At 41.4% G+C, this 17,116-nt stretch overlaps 2 protein-coding genes across 3 annotated transcripts in view; one reads left to right on the plus strand and one right to left on the minus strand.

The window, feature by feature from the left end:
* Positions 1-3,875, plus strand: part of LOC137445593 (poly(rC)-binding protein 3-like) — a 618,838-nt gene extending 614,963 nt beyond the window's left edge. For both annotated transcript variants that reach the window (XM_068147444.1, XM_068147442.1), the window contains one exon: positions 3,370-3,875. Coding sequence is in view for 1 of the 2 variants with exons in the window: in XM_068147442.1 (XP_068003543.1) it covers positions 3,370-3,430 (61 nt within the window). In the remaining variant the exon portion in view is untranslated. The remainder of the gene's footprint in view (positions 1-3,369) is intronic.
* ZNF830 (zinc finger protein 830) lies at positions 232-13,833 on the minus strand. The gene is made up of 10 exons (XM_068147448.1): positions 13,672-13,833; positions 13,434-13,533; positions 11,687-11,807; positions 11,110-11,143; positions 8,816-9,036; positions 8,399-8,489; positions 7,696-7,759; positions 4,294-4,374; positions 2,876-2,952; positions 232-895 (listed from the first exon to the last, which is right to left on the minus strand). The coding sequence occupies exons 1-10, from the start codon at positions 13,791-13,793 to the stop codon at positions 712-714; spliced, it is 1,095 nt and encodes a 364-aa protein (XP_068003549.1). The 5' UTR covers positions 13,794-13,833; the 3' UTR covers positions 232-711.
* Positions 13,834-17,116: the final 3,283 nt, after the last annotated feature.

The following is a 17,116-nucleotide window of genomic DNA, read 5'->3' on the forward strand; positions in this document are numbered from 1 at the left end:
GAGCCCAGAACTGGACACAGTACTCAAGGTGCAGCCTAACCAATGCAGTTTACAGGGGCATTTCTTGTTCAAGAAATGTGAGCTATGCCATACTACAGCTGCACTAAGCAAAACAAGATACTATAAAGAAGAATACTCAGCACTGCCTACAGTGTAACACAGAAAATATGCTGTGGGGAACCTGTAGCTCAACACTTCTGTCCCTGCCATGCACAAAGAAACTGTACCAGATACCGAAAAAACAATGTACATACTTTATTGGAAGCTGGGGCAAGGGACAGAAGAGCATTTACACATTTTAAGATAACATAAACTGCATAATACTTTCTTTTCCCTATCCCCCAGCCTGGGAAAACCCCACAGACTATCACTTTTACTTCTATACACAAGAGTCCAAGGACTCAAAATTACCATGCTTCCAAAACTTTAAGAGATTTTTTCAGTTACTGATTACTTCTATTAAAATACCTCTGGTAGGAAACAAGTAATTTGAATACGAAAGTGGATCCAATATTGTAAATCATTAGCAATATACAGTTTTTACAGCAAGTAATAGACCACTGCAGATCTACAAAGATGATCATTTTCAATGCAACTGGCTTTTTACCATCTCACAATCCTCTTTAAATAAATATTTAACAAAAGCCTCTCACTTCGAACAATGGAAGTAGCATCACAGATAAAGAGACCATCAGCCATGCTGCAGAAATGCTACAAGAGAGCCCCTTTCACCCGCCAATCTTGAGACAGCAAATCCTGCAATTCTTCTTCATCTTCGCTCCCAATAGCCTCATCCTCTTTCTCTTGTGTAGCTCTTAATCTCATGGCTTCCTTTAGCTTCTCCTTCATCAGATCCTGGCGGTTACGCAAAAGCTCAACACGGCGGTAACATTCCCTGTTGAAAAGGAAACCACTTGTTAACACTTCTGGCCTGTCCACAGTTAACTGCAATTTCTACAGTGCTGGACTTCGCTTCTCCAACTTGGGATGAAAGCTCCAGAGCTGCTTATAAATTTAAACCTAAGCTTTCAATATGCTACTGCACCTTCTCTGTGTCGATCAAGCAGAAACAGACCAGAGGAGAGGGGAGGTGTGGTCAGTTCACTAGCCCTGAGTGAGATCTAATCCAAACAACTTCAACAGCGGCAGTACCATCAGGTCGTTTTTTAAAAAGCACAGAACCAACATCCACTTCCCACACAAGAACTGACACCACTCTCTTGTGGTTTTCATGTGTGGTAGAAAGGCGAGGTGTCAACTGGCTATTGATTTTGATAACTTAGTGATGGCATCTCTGAGACTAAACAGAGCAGCACAAGTGTTTGGGTTCTTTATCTGCTTACTGTGTGCTATAACAAAACATTTATGAAGTAAGCACAATTCATAAGTTTCAGTTTTCCATTTACTTGAAATATGTTTGATAACAATTATTCCAGCCCTTTTAACAGGGCAGTTTGTTGAAAAGGCCAAATGGTATCAGGCTGACTTAAGTACATCTTAAGTACACCTTTGCTTCTTTCATTCTGAAGTCAGCATGATACTGTATCAGGCTGACTTAAGTACATCTTTGCTTCTTTCATTCTTATTTGTAAGGAAGAATCAACAGGGAAAGATTATTATCTGGATCCTCTAACCCTTATGTATTGGCAATACAATGACTTACAGGCAGTCACAGGTGAAGATTTGAAGGCTGAGGAAAACATTAGTGTCACTGGAATGAATATGATTTTGAATTCAATTCACAATGGCCTGCATTTAAATACACTCAGAATACCAAAGCTACAAAAACAGACTTAAAACACAAAAACCCCCAACATCTATTTGGAACTTTTATTTTGTGGAGAACCAATTTTAGCCACAAACCTGAAATTCTCCAGAAATTCCTGAATTTGGTTCTACATGCTATAGGATCCTAAGGAAATGGGAAAACTGAATGCTCAAAACCACACAGGTTTAGCTCAAGCCCTCTCCAAAACAATGCAAACTTCCTCCAAAGGTACTTCTGTAGTACCAAAGCTCAATTTAAGCCCCAAACTATTGTTTTTATATGCTGATTATCTGTAGCATTTATGTCTGTCCAGGTGGCTGAAGTGTCGCTTTAATTCTCACTGTCCACTTTTGGTTGTGAAGTTCATTAGAATCGGAATTCCTCTCTCTCTTTTCAATCACTACCACTGTCATAATCACTGCTAATCAACATGTAAAGCCACATGATAATGATAACAATCTGTTCCACCAAGCTGTATTTCAGGTTACTAAGAGTTTAAACTAATGCCCATCCAACTGCTGCACCTACCATTTCAAGAAAACAACCCAACCCAAACCACTTCATTATATGAAATGCATCATTCCACAAAGCCTTTAAGTAAGCTTTCATTAGAAATGAGGAGTTAGTCACAGAACAGGAGGTTTTCAGTACAGCAATTGGAAAGCACAAATACAAGTCTCATTACTGAAATTTTAATTGCAGGGCAGAGGATCAAACCCTGGTGTGTTTTTTTGCCCACAGAAAATCTAAATCAGAATTCACACAGAGTGACAAATTAAGAGATTTGACAGGGGGAAGGGGAAGAGTTTGTTCAAAGTTTGCCTTCTATTTGTCTTATTTTGCTCATGCCTGCTTGCTGTACTGTCAGTGATTTCAGTGCATTCTCTTTGCAAATAATTAGATAACCCTGCACCTAAATTCATGCTTTTATTAGGTATCCCTTTGCAGTTTGATGGAGTCTTGTCTTTCTCCTTCTAATACTTAGGTGATTAATTAAGAGTTAGTATCACAGAAGATTAACACTGAAAATGTTCTTAGCACTCTAGAGAAATAGAGATCCACTACTGCTGGAGGAAAGAAAGCTTGAGGAAAAACTGATCTACTTACATCTGCTCATCAATTTCTTCAATCTGACGATCCAGTCGTCCCTCCTCATCCTCTTCTGCGACTATTGCCTCTGAAATCTAAATCAGAAAAGTGCTAAGAAAATTCACCTTCATCCCAAATTCCATTGTTGTTAGTTTTTGATGTCTGTGTCCTCCCTTCCTCCCCTCTACCTCAAGTCAGTGTCAATGTCTTATGCCCATACTCCCAACCTTCACAAAAGACTCTGGAGGCAAATAGAGGAAAAGATTATCTGATTTAACGGAAATTCTTGAAATGGAAATGTTTCTGCTTAAAACTAAAACTGGTTTGGCTGCTATGGGGTTAAGCTTCTGAATTACTTTTTTTTTCCCACTATTTGAAACTGAGCATAAACTATGAGCATCCAAAGTCTAAGGTTGAAAACCAGTGCTTGGGACTTCTATTACACGAGGTTATTGAAAGTATTAAATATTCCACTAGATCCCGAAGTGTTTCTAACCTGTTATTTTTTTCAGCATATACTTTCTCAAATCTGAATGTCTGGGAGATGCTATGCAATCAATGGTCCACGCATAACTGAGAAGATTCCTTCTAAGCTGAAGAATTATCTGAATGGCTAATGCTAGCAAAATGTATCCACCACTGCTTTTGTATGAACATTCGCTCTGTTTATAGTGCTGACTGCTTTAGAATGAGCAACAATCAGGTTTTTCTTTTGGCACCACTTCTCTCAGCAGTTGACATGTGAGAAATTACTTACAATTCAAATGTTAAAAATAGCTTAATACTCTAGGAAAAGGATTGAGAACATCAGGTATCCTTAGTGATTCAATTTTGTACAAAAGGGCAGATGAAAACCTGTTCCAGGAAGACTTTCCAAGCAATTCTAAAAAGTAAGGAAGTACAAAAAGACTGTGGCCCACTTACATGTCTCACACAAAATCTTTTGTCACTTGCCCAAATTTGGGGGTTCCTTTCCATTACATTTAAATTAACCAAAAAAAAAAAACCACCCATGGAACCTACACTTTTATAGGTTGTTTTTGAAACAGATAAATAAATGGGTGGTATTTTGCTTTGTGTATTTCAAGGTTAAAATACGAATATATCTCATCTAAAGAGCCCACAATTAGGTCCTGTATGCACACAGGATGCTGATCTGAGGTATATGCTATCTTATTAAAATACAATTTAACAAATGGAACTAGATATATATTGATGACTAGATCCTGTTCAGAAGGGTTTTTGTGCACCTTAATTTCCCCTGAGTGGAAAATAAAAGGAACCCTTTGCTCATTTATAAAGTGCATTTAACCACACACTGCATTGCAACAAACAGCTGATGAATGCAGATGTCATTCTGCAGAGCTGCATGAAACTGCTGTTTTACTTATTGTGTATAGTATTTAGAATCAATAAAAATAGATTCCATTACTTACTGTGTTGACCTGTCGCATTGCCTTTTGAAATTCATCCCATTCTTTGTCCATCTGATCCTTTGGAGCATCGACTTTTCGTACCTAAGGACCATGACAAACAAGCTTATTGACAATATATGTCTAGTAACTCTTTGTGGCACTGTGAAACACCTGGAGGAATACGGCAAATGAGGCTGTGTTCTCGGTGTTGTTAACATACTTCAGTCTAAGTAATGTATATGAATAAGGAACTGCAGCTGCAGAATGGTTTTGATTAAAAAAAAACATCTGACTCTACTGCTGGATTAAGACAACATCCTTGACTGTAGGATTTAAGAATAACTGGTTAAGAATGGATGGTGTAGAACTTTTGGAGTAACAGAAGTGACCAAGCCTGTTAATTTGATAGTTTGTAATTTCACTATGTCTGGTGGTAGTTTTTGAATTCCTCTGTAAGCTGCTGGTTCAATTGTATATAGTAGCTATCCCACAAGCCAAAAGCAGCGAATTATTTGCCTCTGGCAGCATATAAAACATCAAATTGCTTAGCCAGCAGTCTGACTGGTGTTAGATAGTCTGACTAGATTTCAAGCCTAGTCTAATTTTGTTGGCTAACAGAAGAAAGTACAGCTCCATGCAATTTTACCAACATGCAAAGCTTTTTCTTCTCTCATAGAGGGCATGAATTACTGAGAGAAGACGACTGAAAAAGCAGTAGTTGTACGAATATGTTTGAGATCTATAAGGTAATGACAACCAGACTGTGGTTTTAATACAAACAAGATCATCTACCTGTGCAACCAAAACCTCCCCAGTTCAAGACTGGAAGATGTGACCCATTACCTGTGTTAGATGGCAGGTAATGCCTGGCTCTGGACTAGGTCAAAATTACACAGCTAGGAAAACTATGCCATTTGAACATGACACCATCTTTTTGCATTAGTTTTATTCTGACATTATTCATTCCTTTCTTTTGGTAACCTATCAGTCATCATCATGGTAAAGGCAACATTTTGGCACGTTTTGTTCCTGAACTGTACAAAAATCTAGTGTGGATTTAGTTTACAGACTAAATCAGAAGCTTCCAAACAAACTACATACCGGGAAGTAATAGTTATCATTTCATTCTTCTGTTCTGTGATTATTTCTATCATGTGTATGTAAAGTATTATTACACATTGTGGTTGTCTTTTGTAACTCATAATTATGTGTATTTCTTAAAATAAATTTAAACACTAAAAATATTACCATTTTCCTTGAAATATTTATCCAATCAAGAATTTATAGGCTTTTTAAATTCCTGATGTAAAGAACGAGCATTTATTTCAAACCCACAATCTCTCTTCCACATGCTATTGATTCTGAAAATAATTATTCTGTGTGTGATTCCAACACAGAGTCAATGCAGCCACCTCAGTGTAAGTGATGTCACAAGCATTTTCCTTCCCCTGCATGTTAGCTACATTTAGAAAGGGCGGATTAAAAACACTTGCAAGCAAGTGAAGGGAGAGCTTACTGAAACATGTATCCATTTGTAAATTTCATTAGCTGAAACAATAACCAAAACAAAGGTCACTAAGGTGAGAGGCCTTGAGCACAAGCCCTACAAGGAGAGGCTGAGGGAGCTGGGATTGTTTAGCCTGGAGAAGAGGCCCAACTACAACTACCTGAAGGGGGGTTGTAGCCAAGAGGGAGCTGGTCTCTTCTCTCAGGCAACCAGCACCAGAACAAGAGGATACAGTCTCAAGCTGCACCATGGGAAGTTTAGGCTGGAGGTGAGGAGAAAATTCTTCACAGAGAGAGTCATTCGCCATTGGAATGTGCTGCCCAGGGAGGTGGTGGAGTCACCGTCCCCGGAGGTGTTCAAGAGGGGATTGGATGTGGCACTTGGTGCCATGGTCCAGTCATGAGATCTTGGGTGATAGGTTGGACTTGATGATCTTTGAGGTATCTTCCGACCTTGGTGATTCTCTGAGCCAGTATGCTCACAGATACAAGAAGATTCTCCTTTGCTTTGTACAAGCTTCCCAGCCCATGGTGAAAAAAGCATTTGGAAAATGTAACACTCCAACTAGTCATATGAAAAAAAAAACCAACAAAAAAGAGGGTGTGGCTTTTTCAGGTATGTAATTGAATATTCAACATGTCATCACTGAAAAGTACCCACATGTGGTGCCTAGAGAACCTTGCCAGAGCAAATAAAAAGACACCCAAGCTTAAAACTGGTACAATGGGACTAACTGAACACAAAACCCCACACATTATTTGCAAGGTCTCCCAATCTGAGGTTATAGCCCAATCTCACAACTCAATTTACACCAGCACCCTTCCACAGTGTGAGCAATAGGGACACAGAGAAAAAACTTTAAGCCTGAAACACTACTTTTTCAATGAAGCTGGCAGGAAAAGTGTCAAATCTCTGGCAATTTTAGAAACCAAATCATAAAAAAAGGTTTGTATTTCAAATATTGTTTGTTGTGGCCATCATTTGGTACTGTGCAAGTGAAGGGAATATTAATGGTTTTGATCAAAATGTCAATTTTTGGGGGGGGGGGGGGGGGGGGGAACACACTGAATGCTCACATTTCTTTTCCAAGCCTAAAAGAAAAAATAATACTACCACACACTCCTTGAGCTGTAAAAGACAAAAGAGCTGAAGACCAAGTTCACTGTTGCAGTACGCCAGTATCAGAGATTACAGTGTATGTCATAATCTGTTTTCATTCTACAGGATGTAAGTATTAGTCACACAACAACTCCTAGCACTTTTGAGAAGATCTCCCCAAAGAATGATAGAGAACTAATTTTATAACCTCATTTCCAAAGCAGAACTGGCTATACAAATTAGGTGGAATGCTTTTCCTGTGCTGACTTGAAGAATAAAGTAACAGGTGGACTGTCCAAATCCAAGTACTGCATTTTAAGCAACACATCAAATTTCTTTGGTCTTCTTTCAAAGCCACAAAGAAACCACAATTAAAAATACCTTCAGAGAGATGAGTTAACAAGTTCTTCCTATCTCTGTCCCTTTTTCATGTTTTCTAACTAATGCAGAATGAATGGTTCAGTTGCACCAGGAGAGGCTTCGACTGGACATTATCAGACATTTCTTTACCAAGAGGTTGGTCAAAGGCTGGAACAGGCTTCCTACAGAGGTGGTCGTTCCCCCAAGCCTGTGAAGTGTTTAAAAGGCATTTGGACAATGCTCTTAATGCTTTAATTTTTGGTCTGGCAGTTGGACTAGACGATCACTGCATGTCCCTTCCAACTGCCATAGAACTACTCTATACTCTATTCTATATAGTTCAGTCATTTTCTTATATTCTGCTATGACCAATTACCTGGGAAAATGTCCTTACTACTCAGAAAATCATTACAATTGGCAGAAATAAAACTAGCACATAAAAAGAGCAGGTCACTTACTTTTGCATCCACTTCAGGATCATCAAAGAAACCTTCTGGCAAAGCTTCAGCAGTGTTTTCTTTCCTGAAATTTTTGATTACTATTAACACTTTACAGTCTGCTTTATCATAAGAGTTAAAAATAGTAAAGAATAAAAGCCATAATCTTTTATAAAAGAGCCTAGAAATGGAGCAAGATTTTAACACCCCAAGTTTTGCCTACAGTCTTTAAAAGTTGTTTCTTCAGTTTGGTTTTACCTGACTTACAAGGAACTGCACACACAGGTTTAAATCTCACTGTTAAAACAAGAGCCATAGCTGAGGCTTCTTCTTAAACTATTTTTTTCCAGCCTGCTACTGGCTACTGTACTAAGTCTAATATAAAGTGCCCATGTGAGCTGAGCCATTGCTACAGAACAAGCAAATGGTTTTCTTTAAGCAGTTAAAATCAGTGGCTGATGTTAAGCTGCCAAAGAATCCGGGGTTACAGTTAACATGCAGAAATGTCTCAGAGACGCCAGGTGGTATTGCTCCATTTCTTATCTTGCCCCTAGGGTACAAAATACCTGTTTGAAACTGTGCTGGGGCTTGACATGCATACAAACTATTCTGAATACAAGTTAATGAAATGACAGATTTCTAAGTGATAGCAGTCTGCATTGCCTTGAGGAATAACACTTTTTTACAGTTCCCAAATCTACCAATATTTGATTTGACTGCTTACCTTTCTACTACCTTCTCCTGTATCTCTGCTTTTTGTATGGATCCAGAATGGGAAACTATAGGAGCAGCTGTAGTTTTGCTGTCAAAGAAGTCTACAAAAGGACAAAAGCATCTGAACAAAAGGACCAGTGCAAGCTTCTGTATAAAATTCTGACTAGACAGGCATTTCAATTAATTCCTTACTGACTCAAGGGATGAACAGCTAGACATTATTTCACTTAGAATCTACCATCAAGAAGCATGCTGAGAAAACACCACTCAGTAACAAACTAGCAAAGAATCTTCTTTCTCTACCACCAACATTACATATAATAATCAAATAACAGTGAATAATTAGAAAAATCATTCAAAACCTTCAATCATCAGTTAATACACAGCTTCTCCTTACTATTTCACTTACTGTCTCAGTCAGTATTACCTGCAGGTAGAGAATTAGCTATTGATTCTTGAGCTGCAGAGGGCATTTCAGTTTTACGTGTAACAGAAGATTTGTTTGATTGATCTTGTTCCTCCTCTTCTTCATCATCCTCCTCATCATCATCATCATAATTTCCTGACAATAAGCTGGGGCCTGGGCGCTTTGAAAGCTGTTCATTTGAACCACCTTGCTCCGTTCCTTCAAAAAAATCTGCAGGCAGCCTAGTAAAGAACACCAAACATTTCACCAAGCTAAGCTACAGTCTAGCAGCCACAACCTATTCAATCTGTGACCAATATAGAACACAGAATCAACCAGGTGGGAAAAGACCTTTGAGATCATCACGTCCAACCTATCACCCAACACCATCTAAGCAACTAAACCATGGCACTAAGTGCCTCATCCAGTCTCTTTTTAAACACTTCCAGTGATGGGGACTCCACCACCTACCTGGGCAGCTCATTCCAATGGCTAATTACTCTTTCTGTGAAAAATTTCTTCCTAACATCCAGGCTAAACCTCCCCTGGTGCAGCTTGAGACTGTGTCCTCTTATTCTGTCACTGGGTTCCTGGGAGAATAGACCAACCCTTTCCTGGCTACAACCACCTTTCAGGTAGTTGTAGAGGGTAATGAGGTCACCCTTGAGCCTCCTCTTCTCCAGGCTAAACAACCCCAGCTTCCTCAGCCTCTCCTCATAGGGCTGTGCTCCTCGGCTTTGTTGCCCTTCTCTGGACATGTTCCAGAATCTCAACATCTTTCTTAAATTGAGGGAACCAGAACAGCACACAGTACCCAAGCCTAACCAGTGCTGAGTACAAAGGCAGAATGACTTCCCTGGTCCTGCTGGCCACACCATTTAGATACTGTGCAATACCCAGGCTGCCCAGATCCCAGTGTCACCACAGTCTGAAGGCAGCACATACTTCTTGCTTTCAGCTGAAGCTCCCCAGAAATGCTCAGGTTAATTCCGAAAACACCGTCTGTATTTTAACAGTCAATATCAGAAACATTAATAAAGTGCCATAACATAATGCATGTAGAGGGTTGGCAGCTTAGGTAATTTGTTTCCACAGACAAATCTATTTGTATCAGTACACCTGCTGTGAACACAGTCAATACAAAATTCATAGTTCAGCATTCATATGAGTGTCATGTAGACCTTGATAAGCCTCAGGTGTAACACTACTACTTATTTGAGGTACCTACTGCAGCTTAGAAAAGCCACACAGGCTCAGCAATGAGAAAACAGATTGCTTACAATCATTGCAAGCCTCCAAGCCAAACAGTTTTCCCAAGTTATATTTTAACATAATCATACTGATCCATTTCATAATGAACATACCTCTCAACTCTTAATTTTGCACACATGTGCAACATTTCTAAAGGTGTCCTCTACTGTCAAGATAACAGCATACAGTATCTATGAAAGACAGTAATAACTCCTCATGTGAAGAAGAGGAGGCCTGAGGTCTTGGGTGACAGGTTGGACTCAATGATCTTTGAAGTCTTTTCCAACCTTATTGATTCTATGATTCTATGACATACACCAACCCCACAAAGGTGTCTGAATACCATGAGAAAACTTTAGGGGTAGTAAGATGCTTAATCCAATCCCTTGAAGTCAAATACACTCCTGTGAGAGTTCCACTGCATGATGTGCATTTACATGTATTTTAAGTGACAAAAATATCTTAATAAAGATCTGTTCGTGACATTTTAGAAGGTTTTGTGAATAAATGCCATTTAAATAGTTAAAGATACATACAAAATTTGCCTTAATTTCAGACTACCATCTCTTCTGCAGTATGCTAGCATTAAAGATTGGAACACATGACACACCCTAGTCATTTTAATTCTAAAATGGACTATGTAATACCACCACATATTCATAGAATTGTTAGGGTTGGAAGGGACCTCTAGTTCCAACTCCCCTGCCATGGGCAGGGACACTTCACACCAGATCAGGTTGCTCAGAGCCACACCCAGCCTGGCCTTAAAAACCTCCAGGGATGGGGCTTCTACCACCTCCCTGAGCAACCTGTATCTTGTAAGTCTGATAGTAGCAGTGAAAGAACTCCTGTTTTGTCAGAGACTCCAGTGTTAACACCATGATTTTCTCATCTGCATGGAGGGAGTTGCTGCCATATTCAGGAATACATACCCATATTAAAAAATAAGCAGAAGCAGGGATCTAGTGATTCTCTTTGGATAGCAAGAAGAGATGAGGCAGAACTGGGTGAGAACACAGCAGCTGCTAGTTACAAAAATCTCATGTGTAGTATGATCTACTTACCCAGACGTAGATGTATGTAGCTTTTTGTCTGTACCTGTAGAATAGCCAAGAGGCACCTCTTATAATTGATGGCTTTAAAAGAAATATCCCTCAAACAGATTGCTAGTATAGCAGCAACTTCATAAAGGCACACTCTCACATATTTACACAGTTAGGGGAAAAATTTACACATCAAGAGGGGAAAAACCCTATCTTTACTATGAATTTTCATGTGTGATTTGAGGCAAACCAGTGGCTTGAAGATTAGTAACACCACTTCTGGGAAAGTGCTTCTACTGTTCAACTTCCATTGTTTCTAGTACTGTTTAGACCAAGCCCACAGCTCCATAACCTAATTTAACCAAAAAACCCAAAAGAAAACTAGGTAAACTACCCCAGTAAAGTTTTCTCCTGCTCGGTGAACTCACAGAGCAAGACAGACTTCTTCCCTTTTTCAGCAACAACAGGCTGACCTCTGCTCAGCATTCTGGTATATTCACACTCACTTCCACAGGAAAAAACAATAATCAAAAGCATTCAAGATGTGACATGGCCAGATTCTGGCACATGCTTGATAAAAGTATTTTTCTCTCCTCACCTTTGACTCTCTTTAGCTCTGTATTTTCTGTCTCAACAGTTTTTCTCTTGACAGGATGAGATGATGTGCCAGCAGATGAACCAGTTGCCGTCTGCTTCGTGCCTTTTAATTCTGCAACTCTCTATGAAGAAACACATAATTCAGGAGGCTATCCTAGCAGGAACTTCCAGTTTACAATACAGCACTAAACAGAACAGTTCATTAAAGTGAGCTAGTACCTTTCTAGAATAGTATCGCTGAAACAGACATCACAGATACCAAAACCATGGCCAATGTTTCGGTTGAATGATGTGAAAGGAGGGCAGAGGAACTGACACTTGTACAAGAGATTCAGTATGAGTGAGAAATGAAAGACAAAGATCAATAACATCTACATCAATAAGAGCAGGAAGGCTGGTCTCGTCCTAAGGTCCTGGAATATTAAGTGTTTTTAACATTAAAGCACAGCAGTAGTATTAAGAACATCACTGTTCCTTGCCATGATTATCTACTCAGTGTGGCAATGAACTGAGAACACCTCCGTTCTTTTGGTCTTTTCCTCAGTACTTGCAAAATTAAAGGCAATCTCTCAGTTTCTGCCAAGAAGCAGCTACAGAATTTTAAAGGCTAACAAAATTTAGATTTAAGGCTGCCTCAAATTTACAAGCTCCCTGAACCTGACTTACAAATTCTTTGTGTTTATTGCTAAATTACATTTTTAAAAGCAAGCATATTTTCTTAACCTCGTGTAGCTGTCCCTTCACAGCACACAGGTAACAAAGCAATCCCAAGAGTGATTTCCAAGTACGAGCTGAAGACAAGTGAAAGTATTTCAAAAGATGTCGCTAACTTGGGCACAGCCTCACGTTAAGTGTATGCCCCTTGAAAGACAAAGGACCATTTTCACAAGTGCTAGCCTCTCAGTCACTGCACAGGTTTTAAGAAAACACAAAATAATCAGGCTTGTTTTCACACTGCGCTCTCCCGGTAGATGCACCAGTGTTACCTACGAACACACACCTCAAAGAGCAGCAAACCCCAAGGCTCAGTTAACGATGTGTACCCTCTCCAATCCTGGCCCCCCCCTCAGGTGGGCCCCAGTTAGAATCATAGAATTGTTAGGGTTGCAAGAGATCTCAAGGATCATCTACTTCCAACCCCACTGCCATCGGCAGGGACACCTCACACTAGAGCAGGCTTCTCACAACCACATCCAGCCTGGCTGCAGAAACCTCCATGCATGAGGCTTCTACCACCTCCGTGGGCAACCTGTGCCAGTGTCTCACCACCCTCATGGGGAAGAACTTCTTCCTAACATCCAATCTGAATCTACCCATTTCTAGTTCTGTTCCATTCCCCCTAGTCCTGACATCCTCAAAAGTCCCTCTCCAGCTTTCTTGTAGCCCACTTCAGATACTGGAAGGCCACAATAAGGCCTCCTGTGAGCCTTCTCTTCTCCAGACTGAACAGCCCCAACTCTCTCAGTCTGTCCTCAGGTCCAGCCCTCTGATCATCATCGTGACCCTTCTCTGGACACGTTCCAACACCTCCAGATCCTTCCTGTAATAGGGGCTCCAGAACTGGACGCAGTACCCCAGGTGGGGTCTCACCAGAGCGGAGTAGAGGGGAAGAATCACCTCCCGCCTCTGAACAAAATCCCAGTCAGCGCCAAGCTGAAACCCGCACCCCAAGCCAGCGGGCAGCCAGGCCTGTCGGAGCGCCGGCAACACCGCTCGCCAGCCAGGACGGGAAGCCAGCGGCCGCTCACCTCACGGTGCTGCTTGCCCAGGACGTGCGTCTGCCACAGCAAGTCGCTCTTCACGGGCACGCTGCACAGCGTACAGCTCAGGTGCCCCAGGCTGTTGTACGTGGCGGCGGCCGCCGTTAAGGAAAGCAGCGCGCTGAGGCGCGGACCCCCGCCCGTCACCGGCCACCCTCTCCCACCCGCAGCGCCGGGCCGCGCCAGCCCCTGAGGACAAGGCTAAGGAGCTCAGTACTGAGGATATTTGGCGAAGGGCGAGTCGATCCGTTTCTTCCCCGCGTTCTGCCGCTGCTTCTCCCGCATGAGGCGCCGCAGCTCCTCCTGTCGCACCTGTTTCCGCCCCGCGCCCACCCCGGCCGCCGCCATCTTTTCCCGACGCGCAGGGGCAGCTACGGCTCCGCCTCGCTACGCCAGGCACGCCGGGACGTCGGCGCTTCGGAGCGGCCCTGCCCTGACCGTGGGGCGGGAACAAAGGCGCCGGGACGAGCCCCCGGAGGGGCCGGGCCAGTAGGCTGGGGCCCGCCCTCGCCCCTCCCCCTCCGCTCCGTCGGAGGAAAAGGAAGCGGAGCGGAAATAAAATAACCTTGCCAGAGGTGTAGAGGCTTGGTCAGGATTTTCAGTAGTTAAACCTTTAGAATACCACCGGGAACGGGACAGGGACGGTTGTGCAGCTGACGGGCACACCTCTGAATACCCTGAAAAGTGTCCCTGAAACCAGTAAAAAATTAAATCATTAACCTCCTTCCCCCCCGACTACATCCTCTACACCCATATACAGAAGCCTTCAGCATGCAGCACAACCGTAACGAGCGCTTGAAATAATTTTAAACACCAAACCACTCAACCAACCAAAAACAAAACAAAAAACCCACAACCACCAAAACCCAGATAATAATAATAAATAATAATAAAAAAACCAAATACAACCAACCCACCCACACCCACCCCTCCAAAAAAAAGCCCACACCTTTTCTTGGTGTCTGTTATTAATGACAAAGCCAATTAAAGTCAATTAAGTACTATTTTAATTTGAAAAGAGCAATTTTAAGGCAGTAAGAGACAAGCAGCGCTGGGTGCGGGGGGAGTCTGCGCTCCACCAACACGCACACTAAACACAATGTAATTCCTACTTGAATATTCTATTCCTAATGCATATGCATACAAAGGTGGGTTTATTTAAATCAGTTAGTCCTTCTGGTAGTCTTTCAATGATGCAATCTCTGGTCAGCACCTGCTGGTGGGCTGCATGCAGACTCCTTGTGGTTGTAACTATTTTAGCCCTGTTGTTACAATCAGTACCTTTCCCAAGGGTGGGTTACATGCAGAGTCCTTGAGGTTGCTTTGTCAGTTCTTACTACTGTTTCTTGTGTATTCACTTTCACATCTTCTGCAGCAAACTCTCCTCCTTTCTCATCCTTGAGCAACTTACTATTGTTACGTAGGCTACTTTTCACTGGGGAAGCTGTTAGCTTCCCTAGTATTTCCCTCTACTATTCAGGTTTCTACATAAATATAATAAAGCAAACAAAATAGAAACAATAATAACAAAGGCAAAGAACATTTTATAATAAAACATCCCTATCTCACTTTTTAGTGCCATATTCATATTTAGCCCATCCATACTTCTGTTTTAGAGTTTCTGCTTTAATCAAAATCTTCTAATTGACACAAATTATCACTCCATTCATCACAGTGTCCCAGCATTATTGCCAGTCACAGTAACGCTCCAGGCCCTCGGGAGTCTTGGCACAGACTAAACCTTTCCCATTCTTGCCCACACAGTGAACTCCGTAACACAGAGCAGCCAGCAGGCACCGCCCCCACTTAAAATACAGCCCATTTACAGCATTTAGGAACTGCACCATGACCAGGACAGAGAACTTTCCATATTTTATTTATACTTTTCCATTTATGATAGTACAATAAAATAACTAAAATAATAGTAATAAAAAAAAGTCTAGCCCCAACTTCCATGGTGTCAAGTACTCCACCACAAACCATGAGTGACTATTAACATTTTTAAAAAGCGTATGATAGATGCATTACTCCAGGTTTACAGCAACACTACCTTCAGGAGGACTTGGCCACAGTGGACACTGCTACAACCAGTGTATTTCACTGGTCCCAGAGACCAAGCCATCCCAAGGCTTCAGGAGCAACAGCACCCCTGAACATGCGGTTGGTTTGTCTCACACCAACCTACAGGAGCTGGAGGAAGAGATGGGGTGAGGAAGCGTGTAATTTGGGGCAAAACATGTTGCTCAGACAGTACATCTGAAGTGTGTAAACAGAGCCAGAGTAATACTGCAACTGCAGGAAGATGATGAAGTAAGTGCGACTAAGGCAAATGGGAGCAATTTCTCTTTTGACATGATCAGGGACAACAGTTGAGGTGAGGAAATGATTCAGTAGCAAAACAGGTATCACACTAACACCTAGACTACAGAATCAGTGAGAATATAGCTTAAGCATGATTGAGGTCTATGTTTACCTTTACAAATTCTGAAGCATACTTAAAATCTCCTCTTCCTTCCCCTTCCTCCCACACTTGTAGGCTGCTGTACTTTTCCAAAGCATGGAAGTTTGCTTTTACTGAAATCCAAGGCTACTATGAAAAAATGAAGTACATGATTTATCTTTCAAAACTAAGTATAAAAGTCAATCCACTCTAGGAGGTCTTAGATAACTCTAAATACAACTGTTTTCCAAAATGGATCAACGAATTTTTATATTTGGAAGACAAAGTATTTTATACTGCATAAGTTTGTCTTTATGCACATGTTTGTCCTAGAAACCAAACACTCTGATACCAGGAATTACCACTGCAGGGTAACTACAGCTCAGCACACCCACCCTTTGCTGAATCCAGATGTGCTGGTGGGAGAGCTTCACCATCATTCTCTTTGCTTCAAGTACCAGATTATCAGAAGATCTGCTATGGATCACCTTAAAAGTTAATCCACCTGGCTTTGAGAGAGGCAGAGTATGTACTCACACAAGCACATCTCAAAAAGCAGCAAGTTTTTGGAAAGGAGCACTGGGAATATCATGTCTGCCTATAGCTGTAGTGTTCTCACCCAAGAGAGAAAAACTGAAGGAGCAGCAGACACAGTCATAGCCATGACCACACATCCCAGTTCTCTTCATGGACACAAGAAGACATGTTGGTCCTTATACATGCACCTGTGAAAGTTCAATGCATGAGACGGCTTATTTGAGAGGGTGAGGCTACTTTCTGGCACAGGAAGTGGCTCATTTTGCATTCCATGAATTAGGCAACAATATTGCTAGTGGTTTAAAAGTTAGGTGAATCTGATCTGGAAGCAGCACCACTAGGTAGGGCTTCGCACAGATGGCTACAGCCAACTCTTCTTCCTCCTAACCTTAAAGTGCAGGGAAAATGCAGTATGACCAGACTGGTAACCTAGGGAAAAATACAGTCCTAACAAGCACAGTATTTTCTAACATGGTAAAGACAAGCTTCCTAGGAATTTAGATCTTAAAATCCTCCACAGATGCTAAGATTTATATATGGGGAAAAAAACCAAACCCAAACAAAAAAAAAAATCTTTCAAGAAATTAGTTAACACTATAAAATACACCAACTCCAATTTTGGTATGCTCAAACATACTTTTTTTTAAGAGTAAAAGTGACCCTTTCCAATGCAAGGCTATCACATTAATTTCCC

Source organism: Melanerpes formicivorus, unplaced genomic scaffold (assembly GCF_026170545.1).
Source record: "Melanerpes formicivorus ecotype bairdi unplaced genomic scaffold, bMelFor1.0.p_v2 SCAF_15, whole genome shotgun sequence".
Taxonomy (NCBI): domain Eukaryota; kingdom Metazoa; phylum Chordata; class Aves; order Piciformes; family Picidae; genus Melanerpes; species Melanerpes formicivorus.

What these genes read in the sequence shown, in the direction of transcription:
- ZNF830 (XM_068147448.1), bottom strand. Translation starts at nt 13,793, where the DNA reads ATGGCGGCGGCCGGGGTGGGCGCGGGGCGGAAACAGGTGCGACAGGAG. An exon ending in ATCGACTCGCCCTTCGCCAA is followed by an intron (nt 13,534 to 13,671) that starts ATATCCTCAGTA and finishes GGCCGCCGCCAC; the next exon opens with GTACAACAGCCTGGGGCACC. An exon ending in GAAGAAATTGATGAGCAGAT is followed by an intron (nt 896 to 2,875) that starts GTAAGTAGATCA and finishes CCTTTTCAACAG; the next exon opens with GGAATGTTACCGCCGTGTTG.